Raw genomic sequence first — 23,447 nt, forward strand, 5'->3', positions numbered from 1 at the left:
ATGGACGCCGCGGGTGGGAGAGGGGCGCGGGCCAGGCGGGGGACGCGTTCCACAGCTCCGCGGAGCCGGGGCAGGGAGAAGGGCGCAGCCCGAAGTCCCTCGCGGGGCCGCGTCGCGGGTGAAGGCTCGAGCGCCACCGCGACCCTCCGGACACCGCGCACGGACGGAGCCCCGGCCCGGGGCGGCCGCTCGGCGCGGCGAGCCCCCGCTGCCCGGGAGCCGCCAGCGGGCGGAGCGGCTGGAGGCGCAGAGGCGCCCCCCGCCCCGCGGAGCAGGGCACCGGCCGCCAGAGTCCCCGCGGCCCCGGGGAGCGACGCGGCTGTGCCCGACGGGGCGGTCGCTGCCGCCGGCCGTCGCCCTCCGCCGGCGGCAGACGCCTTGCGGCTCCGGGAGGTGCTGTCGCGGCTCAGCCTGCTCCGCGAAGACGTGTCCGAGGCTTCGACACTGGTGAACGACGTGGTCCGGCAACTGGTCCAGGCCATCCGCGACAAGGAGAGCTGCTTCAGCTCCATGGAGCAGCAGAGCGCCGGCAGCTACTACGAGCGCGTCAAGGTGGGTGCCGGGGCGGAGGCAGCGCTCTCCCCGCCGGGCGGCAGGCGGCGGGCGGGAACGCGGGCCGGCCGCGGAGGGCCGCTCCTAGCTGGCATCTCCCGCCGAGTAAGGCTCTGTGGATGTAACTGCATCGCTAAGGATAGCTCTGTGAAGTAATCACACTGCATTACAAAACGATCAGTAACCTGCTGAATGGTGCTACGTGCACTGAGTCAGAGACGCTACCTGAACGGTTCAGGCTGCAGCAAGCCTTGCGCTCGCACAGCACGCAGGTGAGCTCGGCATACAACACAATCCATCAGGTATAGCACTGCACGAGAAGCCCTGGGCCAGGTTTTAGTTCATAGTTTTTTCAAAAATCAGGAGTTATGGATACAAATTGAAAGAAGAAAAATTTAGATTAGATATTAGAAATAATTTTTTTACTGTGAAGGTGGTGGGACAGTGGTACAGAGTGTCTGAGGAGATTGTGGATGCTCCAAACCTGGCAGTGTTGAGGGCCAGGTTGGGTAAGGTCTTGAGCAACCTGGTCTAGTGGAAGGTATCCCTGCCCAGGGCAGGATGAGTCAGGACTAGCTTTATCTCTAAGGTCCATTCCAACTCCTTCACCTTCTGTGATTAACCAGTACCTTTTTTCTGTCTAAAACTAGCTTCAGACCTAGCTAGCAGTGCATTTTTTCCTCACATCCAAAGTGCAAGAGGATGTCTGAGCATACTTATACATTAGTTATTTAGAACAGCTTAAGAATCTTAAAACTATCTTAAAAATTAATAAGTTGGAGAGCTGGGAAGTGAGCTGCAAATTTTTATTTTCCACCCCAATGCACAGTAATCTTGCAATACTACAGAAATAAGCTCATATTTCACATCAGACACCAAGGCAGATGAAACCACAACTGGTATAAAAATCTCAGGAGAATAAAACCTAAGTTGCACATTGTCTGTTCTATTCTTACATTTGCAGATATCTGAACCAAATGAGTTTGACATCATGCTTGTAATCCCTATAAAACAGAATGCAAATGGTTCTACAAGGCTTCAGCTGGATGAGTCTGATGATACTGGAGCCTTTTATTATGTATCATTCAAAAGGAGTCCAATAGAAAGGGGTTGGTTGAAGTTCTTAGAGGAAGATGGAAAATTATCAGCCTCTAAAATGATTCAAGCACTAAGAGACATTATTAAACAGGAAGTAAGAAACATTAGAAACATTAGAGGTGAGTACTGAGAGAACAAACTTCATCAGGAAGTGGTACAAACGCAGTTACATTGTGCATATGTGTTGCCTCAGCATTAAGAACACACATTTTCCTGCCAGTCTCATTGTGCCAATGGAGCTGTAACCCCTCCTGTCCCCAGTATCTCAAGCTGGCTCTTGTGTTAATAATCACAAAAACACATAGGTAACTTGTTACATTATTAACTCCACTATGCATATTTTCTGTATGAAAATAATAAACATTAAGGGATGCATGCTTGCTATTTCCTACATAACCTATACATCTTGTACCTATCTGGAGTATACAAAGAGCCATTTGCTGAAGTAGTAGCAAAACAAGGAGCTTTCTTTTATACAGCACCTGTATTTTCTTTTATACACTACCTAGTATTTTTTTATGGATCAGCACAGAAACTGCATCCCAGTTGTTTTAATAATTATTTTGAATATATTCTATATATATATTTACATAATTATATTAAAATAACCCCAGTTAGGGTTATTTTTTCCCAAAACCTTCAGAAATATTGTGGCCAGATCTCCTCACTGTGTGTCTTCAACAGGGAAGCAATTAAATGAAAAACATTATTATATTTTTAATTCTTAGACAGTAAATCAAGTAAACACAGTAGTGTTCCCTGTTTCATAGAACTCTTCAGTAGACCTTCTCAATGTTTCAACATCCTGTAGGATAAAGAACCATTGACTGAACCCAGGTATTTCTTTTGATTGCCTATGAGCTCTTTAGTAAAAACTGTAACATTCTTAAACAACAGTTTTCATCTTACTAATCTATCTAGCTAGCTGTTTGTCCATCTAACATGAAATATCACTTTCTTTTTTACTAGGTATGGAAGTCACTGTGGCAAGGAAGAAGGCTGGAAGCCCTGCAATAACTCTTCAGATCAAAAAACCTCCATTAGAAATATCAGTGGACATCATCTTGACTTTGAAGTCTCAGCAGAGCTGGCCCCCCAGCACACAGGCTGGCCTCAAAATTGAACAGTGGCTGGGAACAAAAAAGAGGAGGGATTTCAGATTTACATCAATTTATTTAGTAGCCAAGCAAAACAAAAGAGAAAAAGTTCTAACAGGTACCTCAAATATGGACAATAGTAAGTTATAAAATGTCTTCTCTACAACTTGATCACTTACAAGTGCTATAGAAAGGGTATCCAGATCATGTTCAGTATTCCATCTTCGAGACACCTCATCCTGGATATTTCCAGCTCAGACAACTGAAATCCCTCTTTAAAGCAGCAGATTTGTGGTACTGCTTGTCCTGCACTGAAATGTAAATACAAGCCCATTCTGCCAGGCTGCACATAACCATTACTAAGAGCATTATATTAAATCCACTCCAGCCAGACACATGGATATGAGCCTTCCCTTGTGCTGGTACTGTGCTTAACAGCAGCTTGTGTTCTCTTGTAAGGAAATTAGAAGCAGGGAACTTCCCCATACATAAGATTGCGTCCACAAATCAGATACTTCTGCAGGAAGCAAACTGTTTTCTATCAAGATACATTGTTTCTCACTGAACGTTGGTATGGCTACAACATTTTTTCCTCCAGACCACTGTCACATTGAGCCTCCTTTAGTTTGCAGAAACCTTCTGACTTGTGCATTATGGTAACTGATCCTTTCAGCATAAGATTTCAAGCATTCTGGTACCATTTTAATTAGCATGGCCATGTTATCAAAGCCCAGTACAGAAGTACTGATTTATTTGGCAATTTCTTCCTGTGCAAATTAAATGCAAAGAGTAACTGAGCCAAAGAAGCAAGGCAAACTGTAATTCATGAAAAGAAGACAAAAGTGATTGTCGGTATTAGAAACAGGGCATTGAGCTATATTAGCAATTATTTTCAGAAGCATGAGCAGAAGAACAAAAATGCTTTAGAACAGTCATCTTACATGAGACAAGCTCACTAACCTATCACGTGCAAAAGAAAACACAATAGCAGAAATTAAAAGGCTGTAGATTTCTGTGAATAATGCAGTTCTCTAAATCATGTTCAGCAAATCCAGGGACATTCAGAACTAAGCCTAATTTTAAAGTAAATCCAAACATTCTTAGGAATTTATAGCATCCAAACTATTATGTCCTATATTAATTACATTCCAATTGTGTTTGTGAAGCAGCTGGAGAGTTAAGGAGGAACTAACTGCACTCACTGAATTATGTTTTTTTTTAGTAGGTGCAAAAAAATTGTGGGTATTTAAGTCAATTACAAAACTGGGGTTTTTTTCTAGCTACAAAAGCTGATGCTTAGTGCTGTGTAACTATTTAACAATCTTGTGCTTGACTTCAGGTAACACCTGGCGACTCTCCTTCTCACATATTGAAAAGGATATGATAAAGAACCATGGCAACTCAAAGACATGCTGTGAATCCAATGGACCAAAGTGCTGTAGGTTGGTATTTCACAGGAATATTTTACTTTAAGCCTGTGTGAGCTGAGCTAGCACTAACACTGTTTCAGTTTAGCACTTAAGAATGTGATCTAACAGTAATTACTCATAATAGGAAGCAAGAGTCTTTAAGGCATAATTGTTCTACAGCAATACAACACTGCATGTTCTTGCTGAATGTCTGGCTTGCGTTTACCTAATGAAAGGTGGAAACAATCACATTGCTGGTTTAGATTCCAGACTTGTTTTAGAATGCAAAAAGATGTGCCTTGTTCAATTATCTTTCCCAAATTCAGTCCTGTTTAAAAAAAAAAGCTTTAAAAAGTGATTGACTCCACTTTCTGAGCAAAATTTCCCTTCATATCAAGGCAATTTCTAAAATGATGGTGAGAACACTGCTGAATGAGAGCAAGATGAATAAATGATTTTTCACTTCCATGAGAACTGTTTTCCAGATTTCTTCAACAAGGAAGAACAAAACCCACGAGATACAAAACCTCCTTAACAAGTAAACCAAGAAGTTGGTTTGCCAATTACGTCTTGTACTGAATCAAGAAAGCAACAAGACAATTAATGCATAACTGTGTTTAAATATCTGATCTACATATTTAGAATTATGGAGAAGATACCTAATATATATATATTTTTTTTAACAGGAAAGGTTGTCTTAAGCTGCTGAAGTTTCTTCTAGAGCAACTTAAAAGGAAATATCCAAAAGAATTGGAAAAATTCTGTTCCTATCATGTCAAAACTGCTTTTCTCCACTCCTGTGTCATGTGGCCAAATGACACAGACTGGTACTTGGGAAACTTGGATCATTCCTTTCAGCAATGTTTGGGATTTTTTGTGGATTGCCTGCAAAAGTCTCAGCTGACTCACTTTTTTATTCCCCAATACAACTTACTCAGCCAAGAAGATAAGGCAAGACATCATTTCCTTTCAAGAAAAATAAGTTATGAATTGAACAATGGTTTCCCAGTATTTCATGAGAATTATTAAGAACACTGTTCACAACAGATATCTAATCACGTTGACTTTACATATGTGAAACAAAAAACTCTGCAATATAAATGACTCTTCAGTAGTCTGTACTACAAAACCCAAAACAAAATAAAACGAAGACCACTAAGAGAAAAATCTATACTTCAGTCACACTGCTTAGCCATGACCCTTAGAAGAAATGTTTTAAGTAATATTTACCCTGCCTATCCAAATGTAGATGTCGCCTGCAAAACATCGTCAAGGTATACTAAGAACATAGAGAAGAATTTGCAATAGGTAATTTCCCACATGTAATTTCTGTGTTTCTAAATACAAAGGCATCAAAGACTGCATAAAGGAAAAACTGATAATTTTATTTAAAATTAGGATCCACTGCAGAATATCCAAAATACACTCCTACTTTCAAAAGAAAAAAAAAGTCCCTGGAGTTACTTTGACATTAACCAGAAAAACTTCTCCAGATTATCCGGGTGGATATGAAGATCTTTTGCAGAAGACAATCACCAGCAATAGTTACCAGAGAGAGAATATTGTACCTGAATAATATGAAGTTGCTGAAGTAACTTATCCTTTCTGAGTCTTAGAATTACTTTAGAAATCAGTCTTTTCATTGGGCTTTAAATAGGAAACAATCATTACCTAATATGCTGCAACAGAATAATGGTTTTCTGCCAATGAGCATTTATTTGTATGATAATCATGTAGAAAGAAATGCATCTTTCAACCTGTATCAAAGAAGAAGACTCTTGATATAAAAGGTTTCCAAAACCAAAATGCAGCATGAACTGGACACTCCTGAAACTGAAGTTCATATCAATTTTTCTCATATCGAAGAAATGTGTGTTAGGAAAAAAATTTTTAATAATTCCTATTACTAAAATCATGCAGGTGAGAAGTACACAGCATTTGAGAACTGCTGTGCTGCAAATAAATACATCTTTTGCTTCTACTTATAGAAGCCATGGGAAGTCCATATTTTTCACCTACTTTTTGAAGGCAAAATAACCTATTGGATTGAATAATGCCCAGATTTACCTCAATTATGAGCAAATTAAGAGGAAAGAATATTGACAGAGTAATTTTACTAAAATATTCTCATTTTACTGAATTTTGTTTATTAGTTTTTATTTATTCATATGACACATAAATTAACACAAGTTCAGACCAAGCATCAAATGCAGGAATGACTCCTTCCCATATAAATTTCAAAGAGTAAAAAAAACCAACATGCCCCATTATCACTGGGAGTCTGTGTGACAGAACCTGACATCCAAATGTAAATTGTGAATCAATTTTATCTGGAAGCAATAAAAGCTGACCCTCAAATGTATTTTTTTTCCATGACTTTGTTAACATTGCTCTAGTAAATTCTGGTTTCATTCCTTAAGCAAGAATATTACATCCACAAAAATGAAAGTGGCTTTTCTTCCCCAGTTAGCCACAAACAAGTACTTCCTGTCATGTTCTCCTCCATTATAGGAAAATGCAGACCTCTCTCAAAAAATCTTGAAACACAAGTCTTAACAAAAATTACTACCAATGTTAAGTTTTAAAATAAGAATAAAGAAAACTTGCTTTAGCAAACATAAGGAACAGCAAACAGAGCAGTTTTCATTATCCTGAGAAATCCTGCATGCCAGCAACATATCAAGGCAAAGGTACAGCATTTTGAAACTACATTGACAAACATTGTTTACAATGAATAATCTGGTTCTCTGAATATAAAAGGAAAAGTTATCTTTTACATTCTTATATAGCATTACTGCATATAACTAAAAAAAACCCAAACCAACCAACAAAGCCACAATATTTGTTTTTAACCAGTAGACAATGGCTTTAGAAGTTTCGTACATCACACAAGAAAAAATTATGTGAAAATAATTTGCAAAACCAGATTTATTCCTATATAAAGTTACTCCAGTTTTCTAAGACACTTTTGAGAAGTTTGTTTAAATAGGACAGGTACAGAAAACAATCAAACACAAAATGAAACTAATAAATTCAAGCTCATGGAAGCTAACACTAATTAAAATCACTTTCTCTGTTTCAGTAGCTTCAAGGGACTACACTTATTTTGAGGGCTTTCTCCAAGGTCTTTGTATATCCTTTTCATTTTCTTTTCTCATTTGTGATTGTTTGTATCTTTCTGCCATTGCCATAAGCTCATCAGGAACTACCTATTAAGAAAGCAGGCAAAAAACCAAGGTGAATTTTAAATAAATCCAAACTTTCAAACTGCTTTATGAAAATGCTATTGATTTGTGTGCTCCCAAACTTGATTTCATTATTTATCTGGCTCCTGTCACTTTGCAGATTATTTTCTGTAAAAATGCAGAGAGAAATCTTTTTACATAAGATTGCACTGAAATACACTAAAAAATAATCATCATAGTGTCTCTGGATTTTCAATAATATATCTATGCTTGTATCACCATATCTGATGGCAACATATAACCAGCTAAGTACAACATTATAGTTCAAACAGAAATGTATCTTTTAGTTATAAGGAGCAGCTGGTAAAAATATCCAGTGCCACTTAAAGGTGATATCCTACTATATACATCTACTGAATGTTGATTTGTATTAAATTCCTTATGGAAGTTTTAAGAGCCTCTGAAGAGAAACTTTGTGACTTAAAGAAAGTGTTGTCATAGGAATGGTTCTCACATGCTTAGAACAAAGCAAAAAGACAAAGAAAGAGAGGCAGGAGAAAATGGTCAGATCTCCCACCACTGGGAGGTTGTAAGAGCACCTTACCAAGATCCACAGGAATTTTTGGCATGTTTGTAATTATGTGGAAAAGGTGAATAGTATAATCAAAACACTTGTCGCAGACATTTTTTCACAGAAATCCTTTCTTTCAGATTTCTACGTCTTCTGGAAGGCAGAGGCCTCAGAAGAGAATGTAAACAATTATTATCAGCTGCTGTGGAATGCAACAGGGGCACCTTGATTGGCTCATGTTCCCATGTTTATAATTGGAGGCCAATCACAAGGTGCAAGCTAGGGACAGAGTCCCTGGACACAACTTTGTTATGGATTCTTTCTTGCTATTCTTAGCTTAGCTGGCAGCATCTGCAACTTCTCTCTTTATTCTATTTAGTATAGTCATAATGTATTATATATGATATATCAATAAATCCAGCCTTCTGATCAAGAAACAAGATTCTCGTCTCTCTCTCACCTCCAGCGACCCACTCAAGACGCTGTAATACACTCTCACCTCAGAGTTCTTAACAACTGAGGCCAGATGTGAAGAATTACAGACAGATTTATTAGTTGAGTGACAGTGATGGAAAAAAAAAACCCAGATACCATTCTTTTGCTCACAGAACAAAGGCAGTATCCAACAAGACTTCTTAATCCAGGTTGGGAAACATGCTGACATTAATGCAATGTTTACTGCAAAAAGCACAGTGTGCAACTGTACTGTCAAGAGGTGTTGGATCACTGATCTGTCAAAGCCAGCCCACTTCAGCAATCTGCAATGGCACGTGGCTGTCAGTGGAAGTCACCCCTTCAGAATCAGTTTCCTGATCAGAGCAAAGGGCACTGGGTGAACGTGCTGTTAATGTGATTGCTCTGTCTGTGTCATTTGTGTCTGCCAGTGGCATAAATACAGTGCAAACAGCAGAGTACAAACAAATGTAAATATCTTAAAGTCTCCCTAAACATGCCTGGGCTTGGCAATGCTTGAACAGGTGGAGAACGCAGCCAGGACAAATGGTCTGGTGGAGCAGGAAGTCACATTCCTCTAGTTTCCATTTCTTTTGTCAGACTTTATAATTGAGCAGTGCTTGCTATTTGCTATCAGCAACTTTTTCTTGTGCTAGCATGAGGGCCAGCTCACTAGAATATGTTTTATATGCTGAATTGCTCTTACTGGTAAGCAACTATCCTGGCAAAATATGACAACTCTGGAAGAGTCCATTCTGCCTAAGTTTCAAACATTATTTAAAAATAAAGTTAATGTATCTCTAGCTGAAAGGCACAACAGGCTTATCAATGGAGATAGAAGTAATGAGACAAAGTTATTTTTCAGTTGAAACATGGGATGATTTTCTTCCTCAGTATCCCCTAGAGCTTGAAGCATAATTTATTCCAAACTAAAATCACAACAATTTCTTGCAAGAGTGGTTTTTGAGCAAGCACAAGTCAAGAGCAGGAACAAGTGAGGATATAGAAACATAAAAATCTCAGTGAGGTAATATCCAGCATCTAGTGGCTTGTTGAAATTTTTATGAAAAATCTGTGTATCTGCTAAACATATAAGCTAGGTGAGGCTCATTCAAGTGAGAAAAGGATAAAGATGCCATAATTCACATGGAATACTTTTCTTGGTATCACAGAGATTACTGTTTTTCCATTAAATCTGTCCATGCTTGTTAATAAGCATTTATATGTAAAAGATTCCTTCAGCATGAAATAGACACCTTTTTGTTGTACTTGTTTTTCTTCATATATCTGTAGATTCAAAATCACAGAGAACATTTTGCTAACAAAAGCAACTAACTTGTTTTGAAATCAAAGTATTCTGAGCCTTCAGTTCTCTCCTACTTTTACATAATGCTTTAAGACTGAAACAATGGTATTTCCATTTGTCATGAGAAAAAACCCCAACACTTTGTCTGTAGGGATACTTCCTTTCTATCAGACATAACTAAGTTTGAGAATAATGTTATGACTAACAGTAACTTCTGAAAGCAAGGATTCAGAGTTCCTCTTTTCTCCTCTGAACGTAGACTTGCTCCCAGTTGAACCGTCACACATTACAAAAACCACAACCAGTTTGGGAACTTTGCAGCCTGCAGCTGGAGACAAGACTTGAAAGGTAATTGTTAACTCAGAATAAAAAACTCAAGGCACCTCTAAAGTAGCTTCACAGTATCATTACTGGTTTCACCTCTTGTTTTCTGAATAAAAACAAAGCAAAAAACCCCACCCCAACCAAAAACCTCAAATCTGCAACTTCAAGGAATTATTAGGTGACTACTCTTCTACATCTTTTTTTTCTCCTTTCCCCCCTCAAAAGCATCTTACTAGGCTTGCAATAAAGCAATATAGTATCCTTCAAAAAGAAGATTGAGGCGAAGTTCTAACCCAAGGTTTAAAGTCTGAGTAATTGTCTATAGTAAAAACCATAGATTCTAGATAAAATCCATTTAGTATGTTCTCAAACTCCCATCCAAAAATCCAAACAAACAAACACTGTAACCCAAACAAAACTTCAGCTCAAGTGAGGACTTGACCTGGGGGTTTACTGTAAATCAGGCAAAATGTTGTTCTTTGTTACAGCAAAAAACAGTAACACAATTATCTGTTTTCTCAGATATGGTATCAAGAAAAAATATGCTTCTTTAAAGAAAGAGATCACATTCCAGTTCCACTTCACACACTGTTTACAAGCATCAGTAATAAAGCTTGGAAAAGTAAGTGCAGGCGTCACAACTGTCAGATACAATAAACAGATAAGATAGTTGAGCTTCTTCTGATACAAGTATTGTTAATATTTAGATCGTTAAACAAGAAATTGGTACATGCCTCCAAAAGTAAAATACAAATGGAATAAAATTTTATGAAATAAAATAAACCCTATTATTTCTCTGCAGACCTCAATGTGTATGTTAGTTACTTTTTCTTTAGACATAGAAGGCTTTGGTTAAAATTCACAGTTCCTTCCTGGGACTCATCTGTAAAGTAAAATACAGATAAGGCTATCTAGGAAAAGACAGACTAAAATACCCATTTTCTTTCCCTGAGACACCACAAACACTCACCAAGAAGGGTCTAAATAGCCTTAGACCTCCACAACATGCTTCAGGTGCTAACCCAGAACCAATATAAATCTTACCCAGTAATGTATGCTTACTTGGTTTGCTCTTTCCAGAATGTCAGCCAGCTCGGACGCAAACCTCCAATCATTGCTCGTGACAAGTGTTACTGCCTCCCCAGAGCGCCTAAACGAGGAAGGAAACAACTGCTGATCCTCCAAACAACTCTGACCTAGGCAGTAATGAACTGCACCACAGGCAATATTACTGAGCTGATACAATAAAAGTGGCTTGAGCATTAACCCTGCACATGCTTTTCATAAAAATCAATACAGCAATTCACCTAAAATGGAGCAAATGCACAACTAATTTAGATTTTAGATAATAAACATAGCATAATGGCAACATATTTAAGTATGAAGAGACACACATTCCTATCATGATTAAATGAGAAAAATCACACTTGTACTAGCCTGGGAAAGCAGCATCCAAAAGAACTACCACTAAACTACACCACCACGATCGGCTGCGGATTTTGAAACTACAAATGCTTCTTCGCAATGCGCGGTCTAGAAACTAAATAAATCAGCAGCTCATGAAGGGATAAACAAGGAAGTAACATTCCAAAATATCAATGCAAATTGTTTCTCTAATTCTTCCTCATATTTATACCAGCTTTCAAACACCCTTGATTCAACAGCAGAAAAGCGTAAAACTTGCTTGCCTTCAATTTAACAGTGAATTCATTTAAAGACATAAAGCAGTGTGTTTCTAGAACGTACTTTGATAGACTGAAGTCTGGACTCCCCCACCCCACATCACCTGTAGCCTCTAGAATTTGTCAAGAAAAACACCTATGTTGTGCATAAAACATAACAAAACACTGGTAACACGACTCTTTTCTGCTAAACACTTACCCTGCTCTTCCAGTACGACCTACTCTGTGAACATACTCTTCAATGTTGCGAGGGAAATCGAAGTTGAAAACGTGAGTGATGTCGTGCACATCGAGGCCACGGGATGCCAAGTCAGTAGCCACCAATATCCGAACTTTGCCTACAGTTAGTATGACAGGAAGTGAACAGGAGTTTATGGAACAAACAGAAAACATATTGGTTTTCTAGCTTATAATGCACTTCATATTCTTAACACAAAGTAAAAATATGCTTGTTGAATGTCACACTGAGTTAGCGCCAAAAACAAACTGGTAAGTAAGCACCCAAAATGTCATTTTGCTACTATTTGCATGTCACCAGTAGAACAGCAGAGTGCAGGAAAAGTAAGAAATATGCCTGGTTGATATAAAGAGTCTGTCCAAAGAACAAAAACTTCAACAACTATATTCTCAGCTGACACTCTTGTCACAGCACGAGTCTTTTATTAGCATGTGTTCAAGTAACTCTGAATTGTGTTCACACAACCCTACTAGCATAATCTGGAGCAGGACTGTTTCACTGAAAGCACCATCATCTGACATTTAAATTTACCTTTCTGTAGACATACAATGCCAATTTTTCCAGAAATGTCAAAAGTAAAATAAGCCTTACTTTAAATTATTAACCTCCCAGCCATTCAAAATTTTGTTGAAGAGAAATCTCTTTGTTTGTTGGTCTTTTTTTGCCAAACAACTAAAGCTTTCTTTAAAATTTTCTATGAAATTCAGAGCTCTTTAATATTTTAACTTCTATAGTACTAGAGAGACATGACACTTAGACAAGTTTTGAACAGAAAAACATTAGAAGTCTGGCCTAAACAAACCAGTACTTCAGTACAAACTCACCTTTCTTGAAGTCATCCAAAGCCTGTTCTCGATCACATTGCTCCCTGTTGCCATGAAGTGACTGTACTGGAATTCCTTGGATACCAAAGTCACTTGCCAAGTCATCAGCCCTAGGGTGAAATAAAGCAATGGCTCTTAAAACAGAATAAAAAAAAGAAATAAAATAGTGCAGCATCTAGATTTAAATCAAAAGGACAGTAATGTGACAGCAAAAGCTAAATGTGTGCCTAAGGACAAAATGTTACCTAGGTCAGCTGATACTTATTATAAAACAGGAAAGCAAGTCTAATCCACATAGAAATGTTTAACTTTATTTTATACTTTAGAGGAATACTAGATTATTTTTGTGTTGTTGACTCAAAAAGTTCAAGTATATACAATGACCACCCCTACATTAATCAGGTCTTGCACACACCAGAGGTGTATGAAAGTAAACAGTACATCACATTGATGTATCCCCCAAGAATCCAAACATCCCACTTGAGCTATGTGAAACTGAGACTTACCACCACCATTAATGATATAAAAAAAATACAAACTGCTAGTCAGTCTAAAGGAAGAAATAAATAAAAAAAAAATAATACTAATAGCAGCATATTGTTGAGAAGAGCTATTACACTTGATAGTTCTTATGTGAACTAAGAAACTATTCAGTATTTCTGTTAGGAAAAAAACCCCAAACAGAGATGATACTGGGAAGTGATTACATACGTAAGCTTTTTGCCCACAAAAATGATGACCTTATCATTTGGCTTCATAGACTTAATGAAGCTATGCATGAAAGCTCTCTTTTCTTCCTCGGGGATAACAATAACTTTTTGTTGCACTGTGCTTACTGCCTGTCAAACAGCAAAAAGGGATGTTAGGTAGAAACAGATTACAATATTTTTTTCTGTTAATTCTCATATTGCCATGTTATAAAAGTAGCAATATATGATATCATAAAACCCCCTATTTTAATATGTATCAGTTTGGAGTTCAAACAATGCATATTTCTTACTTCCTCGTTGCTTTAGGAGAATAATAAAATTTACCTTTAAGCAGTTTGCCAAACCATTTATTTGCAGAGATTTAACGGGTAGCGATTAGCGAGGTGAAAGGAATATATTATTAATGAAAAACACATTTAAGTTCTTTAATTTGCAAATATTTCATGTTACTCCAGAAAAAGTTGGAACAATGGCAGTTTTACTCGAAATTACAGGCTTTTAAAGATGCTGTAAATCTCTTTGAAATGATCAGTTCTAAATATTCCAATAACAGTTCATTAAAAAATTTACTCCATTACCTCTGAAGGTTACCACAGAATATCTAAGGTGTAACTAATAAGTAAGATAAAAAGCCTAGACATTCTCGTGGCATGGTATCACGATCTTGTGGCAAGAGTTGAAGATTCAATCAAGTAGATAAAGATTGTCTCTTCACAGGAACCCTTCCCCCCAACCAGATTTGTCAACTGGGTGAAGCTCCTGTAGAAAGAGATTAATGCCCTAGAGAATAGAGCTACAAGAGCAGTTGATGTCTTTCAAATTCTAATCTTGACAAGAACTGCCCTTTGATAAAAGTTTAGTTCTGAACAGAACTAAAAGACAAAAAGCACACTTTGTCTCTATTTCTGCTGAAAAGTGTACTGGATACTAGGTTTCCTCATTCCCTATTGCTAAAAAAAAAATGGAACTGAAAAGGAAACTTTCCTAAGATCTTGGGCAAACTACTGTTCCTGTAAATTCTGCTGGTATTGAAGCCAAATACACATAGCTGCACAACAATGACAAATAAACAACTACATCCACACGTTAGAAGTTTTGGACTTTAAAGACAGTTCTTACTCTAACACATACTTGCTGCTATAGACAAGTGTCCTCCAAGAGTTTAGTACAAAGCTCCCACTCCATTTGAGAAAGATACAGGTAGGAAACACGAATTTAGATAGGCATTTGTATGCATTAGAAAGAAGATCTTCAGAAGGAAAACCAAATAAAGAACAAGAACTTGCTGAACCAGAATTAAGGTTGCAAAACCAAGGGATCACACAAAAACATTTGGCATTGTGAAATAGAATATTCAATATGATTGATACTCGTTCACCTGTTACGTCTTCTACTGAAGGGCTATGACTTCCAGATATTGTTACAGCAAAAATATTGGTTTATACTTTTTAAATTTTTCTGAACTTTTAAGGAAACTTTAAAATAAATAGCACGGAGCTGTTTCTTGAAAGCTCAGATGATTACAAGAGACACCTGCATTTACTTACATACAGTTACTTACAAGCAAAAAACCTCCTGGCTTAAACATAAGTTCTTCTACAAAAGGAAGGGGAAAATCCAAAGAAGAACAGGACAACTTACTGTTAAGTCAAGAGTGCCAACATACACAATCATGGGATTTTTCAAGTAGGATTTTGCTAGGCGACGGACACCATCAGGCCAAGTAGCACTGAACAGGAAGTGAAGAGGAAAACACACACACATGAGAATAGCATGCCAAATCTTCTCCAGTTCATTCATTTCATCATATTCTTCTTTTCTTTCCTTTCTTATACACCAGTGAAACACATATGCAGTAAGAGTATTGACTTTAACTAATCTTAAATTAATAATAAACAGCACATGAGCTTAAAAGGGCATTTTATTGGTTAAAAGTACAGGCAACAATTATGGAACCTTCCTAGTGAAGCCTCAGCTGAGGTTAGTTGTTGGACAATACCCAATAAGCAAGCTTTTAGTCTGCTTTCTAAAACAACAGCTTAAATGCAAAATACAGGAACCAAAATTATTGTTGGGATATTTGATTGTTAAGTTTCCAAAAGCTGCATAATTTCAAAATTAATCCAGGTACAGACTAGCACAGATACAGAAAGTCAGGAAATACATTTGGTCCCAGAAGGAGAACTGTAAATTGGCATTTTAAGTTGATATGGCAAATTCCAGCACTCTGAGGAAACCTTCCTTTTTTTGGGATAACTCAACTGTCTTTATATTTGATGTAAAAAAAGCAGAAAAGACAGTAAAAACTGAAAAAAAAATCTGTCAAATGACTCATCAGGATTGATTGACTAGACCGAATTAGAAAGAAAACAAGTAAAAATTTTAATAACTGACACATTTGTTTTGAAATTGACTTGTTCAATAACCTTATGTTTGAGTCCTGAGCACAATCATGTTTAGATACCTTGTCATAACAGTTTGTCTGTCAGGACGCACATCTATTAGGATCTTCATTATCTGAGGTTCAAATCCCATATCCAGCATTCTGTCAGCCTCATCTAAAACCTGTTCAGAAACAAAGTTATTTACTCTGCCTAGTTCCTCAGATAAGGGTTTGTTTCAACAGGACAATACACAGAAAAAGATTTTAATGGTAACTGTTTTAATTGCAGAATCTTCTCCATAACTTACTGCAAAACCTGTTCAACTTGTATTTCACCTCTTCAATTTCCTTGACACTTTTTCATTTGGTATTATATTTGCAGGCAAAACAAGAAAATTCACAGTTCCTTTAACAGCATTTGAAGTCAATAAAACAAAAAAACAACTGTTTGTTTTACCAATGATTAGGTTGATGGCTAAAACTAAGCACAAACTAAAAAAAAAACAAAACCAAAAAACCCATAACCAATCAAACCCAGGGGGGAGCAACCTGGGGAGCAACACACATAAATGGTTTGCAATTTTAAGGGGAAATCTCATTTCTACCTCATAAGATATCTCATACAAGACCAAAATATCACTTGTCAATTTAATTCCTCATTACAAGTAGGAAAAAGCCAGAGCATGCATTCTGGCTCACACTAGGACACTGCACAACTCCCAGAGCACAAGCTTGTTTTGTCTGGTAAAAAAGGCCAGAATTGAACAAGAGAGCTGGAGGTCTGAGAACATCTCTTTGGAACTAAAAAGCTTTCTAATATACAAGCACACTTGTGAATGTTTTCAGTTTCATACAAAGAAAGAAGATTGACATCTGAGACTCATTTATTTTCTTTGATTTATAGAAACTCTATTTGAAAAGTAAAGTTACATGGATTGTTCTTTTAAGTATTGACAATTTCTAGACACTTAGGTGGGAATATAAGGCATTGATGATAATCTCTTTCTACTGTCCTAATTTTGCTGTTCCATTATTCTCTGATATTTTGTTATATTAAAGGGGTTTAGTACATTATTTATGTAAATCTCTGAAATAACAAAAAATTATCAACTGAGAGACAAGACAACAATTCTATTTCTTGGTTTAATTCTCTTTATTTTTAAAGGGCTCATGGAGGTGTCATTGACTACATGAATTCTAGAATAGCAAGGCTGAAACATCACTAATTTTACATAGAGTTGGCTGCTGTGCCTTTTTCAGCAGTAGAAGTTTTCTTTGCTATTAAGGTCACTTGCTGCAGAGGGAAAAGGAAGCATCTGTGCCTAATTGATGGATCAGGTAGCTGAAATTTACTTTTCTTTTTTCTGATAGCTGCTTCATTAAGAAGGCTGTAATATATATCAGGTAGCTATTAGTACCAATTTTCTCAAATGTGTCACAGCCCCATCCTGGTTTATAATCTAAATGCCCTTCAATGCACATAATCTTAGGTTTCTTCTTATCTTTAAATATACACATATTTATTTGTTTGTAAATATTGCTAATTTCAGTTCTATTTCTTGGCAAAAAAATTCTACAAGTCAGTTCTTCCTTTGAAAATCATCTCATTTCTTCTTTCCTTTCTTCTAAATCAGTTATTGGTTAGTTTAACACCTTTTTTTTGTATTGAAGAATAAAAGCACTATTGCAATCTTTTACATCCTCCTTCATGATTTATATATATACTTTTAATTACACTTTGTTCTAGATGTTTCCCAATTATTCATGCACAATTTCAATTTCCTTCCTTCTGCTTTATCAGCATGAAGTCCAAAGAATTAAGATTAATTCATCAAACTGCTGATGAATGAATACTGATTTACACTGAACACAGGCAAAAAAAGTATATTTTCATGTGACATGTACTTTGAACAATCAAAAGGCTGTTTATGACAGAATCTGCAACCTTTCTTCTGAAAAACAGCAGTCTATCTTGAATAAATGGCTTCCTAAAAATCTGAATCAAGACTTGATCAACTTGATAGTTCTGTCAGGCAAGAAGAGAAATTCTAACCTCAAATTCACCTTGGGTCCAGTACGTAATTAGACATAATTACCAGAGCTTGGTTTTTTGTTGTTGTTTTGCTTTACTGGGGGCTGGTACATTTAGTTGGGTTTTAACAATTGTCTCTCAGAATCTGACCTTGGAAGTCCTTTGGGAAATTATTGTATCATATTAGCAAGTAACACTCAGTTTACTTTGGGAACCTTCCTAAGACTCAGTAACATCTTTAAATGAAAACTGTAAATGAAGCTCTTTAATGAAGAGTGTTCTTCATCCAAGATGGAAATGTGAAATCTATTACCACTCTTTTTTCCTAAAGCAAGGCCGCAAGATTAAATTATTTGTTGGCTGAAAACTGACAATGAAGCTCTGGAAATAGAAAGCATCATACATATTGAAAAGCACAAGAAACAAGGATAAATATACAGCAAGATTACAAAAAGAGAATTTTCAATGTCCAATTTCAATGTCCATGAGGCTATGGTAGCACAGAATTCCCCTAAAGTCTGAGGCATGAGACTCAACCATATCACAGTATATGGTTCTTGCATTGGTTCTCCTGAAAACATTTAACTGCTAGTGTAGCAACAAAATTGTCTCTCCTGCTTCACATCATCATATTTTTCAATTTCATAGTTAATTCTTTTTAGCAATGTCACACTTCAGTATGTGCTGCATATACTGAAACATGCTTTTGGTTCAATACCCATGGAACCAGTGTGTGCCTGTGGTATGACCATACTCCTCCTTGGCAGAAAGATGATCTATGTTCCTATAGCTCTCAGAATGCAGGTTTTCAGGCCCTGCTCTCTTCCTGCTCAGCAATTACATGTGAATCTTCTACAGAATGCTACTCTCCTGTAATAAACTTTTTTCCCAAATGGCCAAATTTATAATGATGTTATACCACCACTGGCTTTGCCAGTAGGCTCACAACTATCACTTAAAATTGGAGCTAACTCGTTACAACATGGAGAGGATTTAACTCTCACGGAATAGTGGGGTGGACAGAGAGCATGGCCAAATTGTCAAACTAGGCAACAATTCGCAGACAAGTTAGAAATAAATTGAATATATAGAAGCATTTTCCAAACAGCAATGGTCTTACCTGTTCAGCACAGGAAAAGGCAAAAATGAAAAGAAGACATAAGGATTACAATAACATTTATAAGGCTGTTTTCCCACTGAGATCAAAACAAAGTCAGTCCCCCAACATTTAAATATCTGTGTCTGACTCTGCTACCACACAAGTTCTAAAAAAAATTGAGACACTGGTAACCTTTAAAAACAAAGGGAAAAGACAACTTCAGAAAGGCATTTCATCCATTAGTAACTAATCCTGACAAAATGAATTTTAGAATGCCATTACTGAAAAAACAATTTAGTATCTTAAAAATGCTTGCTGTGCTAGAAGCCTATTTTTCCTAGGGAATATTTCACATCTGCAATGCAATTATAATAAGTATGAATCATCCCTGCAACACAATTTCAGTGTTAAGCTGTATTGTAATTAATACTTTGGAAGTTTAAGAAAACTCCATTAAATCTTAAATTGAAACTGAGTCAACCATTTCCCAGCTGCTGCATTACTCATTGCATATCAGTTACTTGCCAAATATGTTATGCTCTTCAAATTTATGAAGTTGTTCATCTGAAGATCATTCAGTCTGCCAGGAGTAGCAATAACAATATCCACACCTTTGGTAACCATGTCTATCTGTCCTTTTCGGTCCCCACCACCATAGACGCAAATACTGTAAAATAAAAGTTTTACAGACATAGTGTATTAAATTTCAGCTAAAGTCAATCCTTTGCAAATAAATGTCACCATGTTGCTTTAAAAGTGTCACCTGGGATTAACAAGTGTGATTGACAGTACTGCAGGAATTAATAAAATTAACATTGAATGACATTCCGTCAACAGCTCAGCAATAGTTTTCTGCTGAAACTGCAGTGAAAAAAATCATGAAAGGGAGATAGCTCATATGTTTTGGGTTGTTCTGAAAATATTTACACAAAAAATAGATGAACATATGAAAGGATGCATGATTTTCCTAAAAGTACCATCAAAAGTGATATGTTTTGCAGTTGGGGTGACTGTAAGACTTATTCAGAGCACTACACAAAGTAAACAGAGACCCCTAAAAGCAAGTTTCAGAGTACAGTAATGTCTATTTAATTGCTTAAATGAAGATCTACGCTTAGCAGGTTTGTGGATGATACCCAACTGCAGAAGGAGCTGATACACTCAGGAGAATTAGGTTTTTACCAGAAGAACAACAAAGGCTAGAGAAATGGGCTGATGAAAATACCATAAAGTTTAACAAAAAAAAATTAAAGACAAAGATGGAATATACCCCATGACTCAGGGCCAAACAAAACATTACAAAAAGATTTGTGTGGGCTAGAACCTGAACATTATTCAGCAAAGTAATCTCTTAGAAAAGAAAGCCACGTGTGTTCTATGGAGAAGGTAGCAATAGGAAGCATAAAACCAATATTGGTCCATTAGAGGATGAGGATGGTCACCTCACAAGCAGGGACAAAGACAAGACAGAGCTGTTTAACATGTTCTTTGCCACTGTCTTCAACACAGATGGTGCACCAAGGGGATTCCAGTGCCCCGAGCTGGAGAACCACAATGTGAGAACGATCCACTCCCAGCTGAGCTGCAAATTATGCAGGATCTGCTGCTCCAGCTGGATTTCTACAGATCTATGGGGCATGATGGGATTTGTACAAAAATTCTCAAAGAGCTGGCTGATGTCATTGCAGTCTCTCTCAATGATTTTTGAGTGGTCTTTGGAATCCAGAAAGGTCCCTGATGAAGTTATGAAGATTATTCTGGGAGGTATTGACAAACACCTGTAAGACAATGTAGTCACTGCCCACAGCCAGCACAGCTCTAAGAGGGCAAAGTCCTGCTTATCAAGCCTGACTTCCTTTTATGACAATGTAGCCCACCAAGATGATCAGTGAAGCCAGTTGATGTAACCTGTTTAGATTTCAGTAAAGCTTTCAATACTATTTCTCAGAGTTTCCTTCTGAACAAAATGTCAAGCACACAGCTGGATGAAGACACCATGGGATGGGTCAGCAACTGGCTCACAGGTCAGGCATAAAGGGTTACAATGAATGGGGTGACATTAAACTGGTGACCTGTCACTAGAAGGGCCCCACAGAGCTCCATCCTTGGCCCTCATAACATCTTCATAAATGACCTGGAGGCAGGAATGGAAGAGGTAGTAAGCAAGTTCACAGACAATACAAAACTGGGAGGAGCTGCTGGCTCCCTCCAGGGCAGGGAGGCCCTGCAGAGAGACCTTGACAAATCAGAGGGCTGGGCAACCACCAACCACATGAAGTTCAACAAGGGAAAATGCCAGATTCTGCACCTGGGATGGGCAACCTTGGATGTACAGACAGACTGGGGAATGGGATACTGGAAAGCAGTGCCAGGAAAAGGGATTTGGTCGATGGCAAGTTGAACATGAGCCAGCAGTGCCCTGGAGCCAGGAGAGCCAACCCTGTCCTGGGGGCATCAGGCCCAGCATCACCAGCTGGGCAAGGGAGGGGATTGTCCTGCTCTGCTCTGCTCTGGGGCAGCCTCACCTCCAGTGCTGGGGGCAGCTCTGGGCACCACAATGTAAGAAAGACATTAAACTATCAGAGAGTGTCCAAGGAGGGCAACAAAGATGGGAAAGGGCCTCGAGGGGAAGTTGTGTGAGGAGCAGCTGAGGGCACTGGGTCTGTTCAGCCTGGAGGAGACTGAGGGGAGACCTCACTGCAGTGACAGCTGCCTTGGGAGGGGACAAGAAAGGGCAGGCACTGATCTCTGCTCTGTGTGACAGTGACAGGACCCAAGGGAATGGCCTGAAGCTGTGTCAGGGGAGGTTTAGGTTGATATCAGGAAAAGTTTCTTCTCCCAGAGGGTGGTTGGGCACTGGAACAGGCTCCCAAAGGAAGTGATCACAGCACCAAGCCTGACCAAGAGTTCATGTGTTTGGACAATGCTCTCAGTCACATGGTGTGACTCCTGGGGATGTCCTGTGTAGGGCTAAGAGCCAGATTTGATGATCCTTGTCCCTTTCAACTCAGCATATTCTGTGTGATTCTTCTTAGCTGTCAACTCAGAAGGAAAAGCAGCAGAAAAGCTTCATAAACTTTGACCATGAGATTAGTCAAAACATAAATTCTGAAAACTGGGAAAATATAAACCCTGCATTTACTACTATCTCCTCCCCTCTTAAATGCAATTATTGGAGTAGGTATTGGTAGGAGAAAAAAACATACTACTTAACAAGCCAGTGAAAAGTAAGACTACCTTTTAATTCCTTTGTATGCATACTTTGAACACTCTGCCTCTACTTGAAGTGCCAGTTCTCTAGTGGGAGCAAGAACCAACATTCCAGGCCCCCCACGCTGATCTTTGGATCTGCAACAAAGCATATTTAGAATGTTGGTATATAAGGATGGGCAAAGTCCATCATGCTTGGCACTGAACATTTTTATACTGTTCTAAACTTCTCCTGTACACTGCTGCTAATGGAATGCTAATTTGTCTATGGTGACAAATTTGGTGCTTATTTCATGAGATTTATATATATTTTTTTTCAATACATGATTTTTATCTTCATTACAAGAAAAATCATCTCAGGATTTGGGTGCAGGAGGAAGTAAGTGCAGGGGGAAGTATTCACAGCTAAACAAATCCGACCTGTGAGCAGTCCTTACATTGGCTGTGAAGTCAAGTGAATGAATCCAGGCATTAAGTATGCTAACGTCTTCCCAGTACCGGTCTGCGCTATCCCAATAAGATCAATTCCTTGCAGTATAATTGGCCAAGCCTGGGACTAACATAAAACAACAAACACTTAAATGTAGTCTTCATTTTTCTCTTAAGGTTCAGTTAAAGAGTCATCAAAATTGAAGACATACCTGAATTGGTGTAGGCTTCTGAAAACCAACTTTTCTTATATTGGCCATAATATCAGGATAATGCTCAAATACATCTTCAAATTTACAAACAGGATTGGGAATGCAGCGCTTTTCATCTTCTTTCAAGTCATCACAAGTTATATTATTATTTTCTTTCCTATATCAAGTAGTGCAATTGTTTTAAAGTCTCATTATCTGAAAAATTGGAGCTAACATAAAAGACTGTGTATCTTAATTTTTTTTAAACTCCTTGAACAAGAAAAAACAAGTTTAGGCTCTTGAATGGGACTGAATTAGTCTTGTACTTTTCTTAAAAGATCTTCTATAGGAAAACTTCTCCCAAATGTATCAATAACCATTTTTTCTTAAGAACAACTGATTTGAAGTTATATATGGTTATTAACATGAACTGCACTCCTATCAGGCTACAATTATACCTGATTAAAAATTAAGTATGTATGACAAATTTTTAAACCCAAAGACAACCCAGAATTCAGATTAATTGCTTCAACTTAACAGTCAAAATTCTATATTCTGACAAAAATCTCCCCCAACTGTTTTCAGAGCAGCTGCCTGGATACTCTAGAGAATACCAACTCAACAATTTTGGAAAAAGAACATGATAAGGAAAAA

At 37.8% G+C, this 23,447-nt stretch overlaps 2 protein-coding genes across 3 annotated transcripts in view; one reads left to right on the forward strand and one right to left on the reverse strand.

Moving 5' to 3' along the window:
* Positions 1 to 7,572, forward strand: CGAS (cyclic GMP-AMP synthase). Of its 2 annotated transcripts, none has more exons than XM_063152920.1 (5): positions 1 to 552; positions 1,517 to 1,769; positions 2,620 to 2,886; positions 4,087 to 4,189; positions 4,843 to 7,572. In XM_063152920.1, exons 1-5 carry the CDS (start codon positions 1 to 3, stop codon positions 5,183 to 5,185), a joined length of 1,518 nt encoding a protein of 505 aa, XP_063008990.1. In that variant the 3' UTR covers positions 5,186 to 7,572. The 2 variants fall into 2 exon arrangements, with proteins under 2 accessions (XP_063008990.1, XP_063008991.1); XM_063152921.1 differs by having other exon boundaries at positions 2,620 to 2,865.
* Positions 7,258 to 23,447, reverse strand: part of DDX43 (DEAD-box helicase 43) — a 21,398-nt gene continuing 5,208 nt past the window's right edge. The window contains exons 6-16 of the mRNA XM_063152918.1: positions 22,815 to 22,971; positions 22,611 to 22,729; positions 22,201 to 22,311; positions 19,489 to 19,630; positions 15,914 to 16,014; positions 15,091 to 15,178; positions 13,451 to 13,578; positions 12,740 to 12,849; positions 11,877 to 12,015; positions 11,058 to 11,145; positions 7,258 to 7,365 (exon numbers count right to left, since the gene is read on the reverse strand). Of these exons, the coding sequence (XP_063008988.1) occupies positions 7,258 to 7,365; positions 11,058 to 11,145; positions 11,877 to 12,015; positions 12,740 to 12,849; positions 13,451 to 13,578; positions 15,091 to 15,178; positions 15,914 to 16,014; positions 19,489 to 19,630; positions 22,201 to 22,311; positions 22,611 to 22,729; positions 22,815 to 22,971 (1,291 nt within the window). The remainder of the gene's footprint in view (positions 7,366 to 11,057; positions 11,146 to 11,876; positions 12,016 to 12,739; positions 12,850 to 13,450; positions 13,579 to 15,090; positions 15,179 to 15,913; positions 16,015 to 19,488; positions 19,631 to 22,200; positions 22,312 to 22,610; positions 22,730 to 22,814; positions 22,972 to 23,447) is intronic.

The sequence above is a fragment of the Melospiza melodia genome, chromosome 3 (assembly GCF_035770615.1).
Source record: "Melospiza melodia melodia isolate bMelMel2 chromosome 3, bMelMel2.pri, whole genome shotgun sequence".
In the NCBI taxonomy this organism is placed as follows: Eukaryota; Metazoa; Chordata; class Aves; order Passeriformes; family Passerellidae; genus Melospiza; species Melospiza melodia.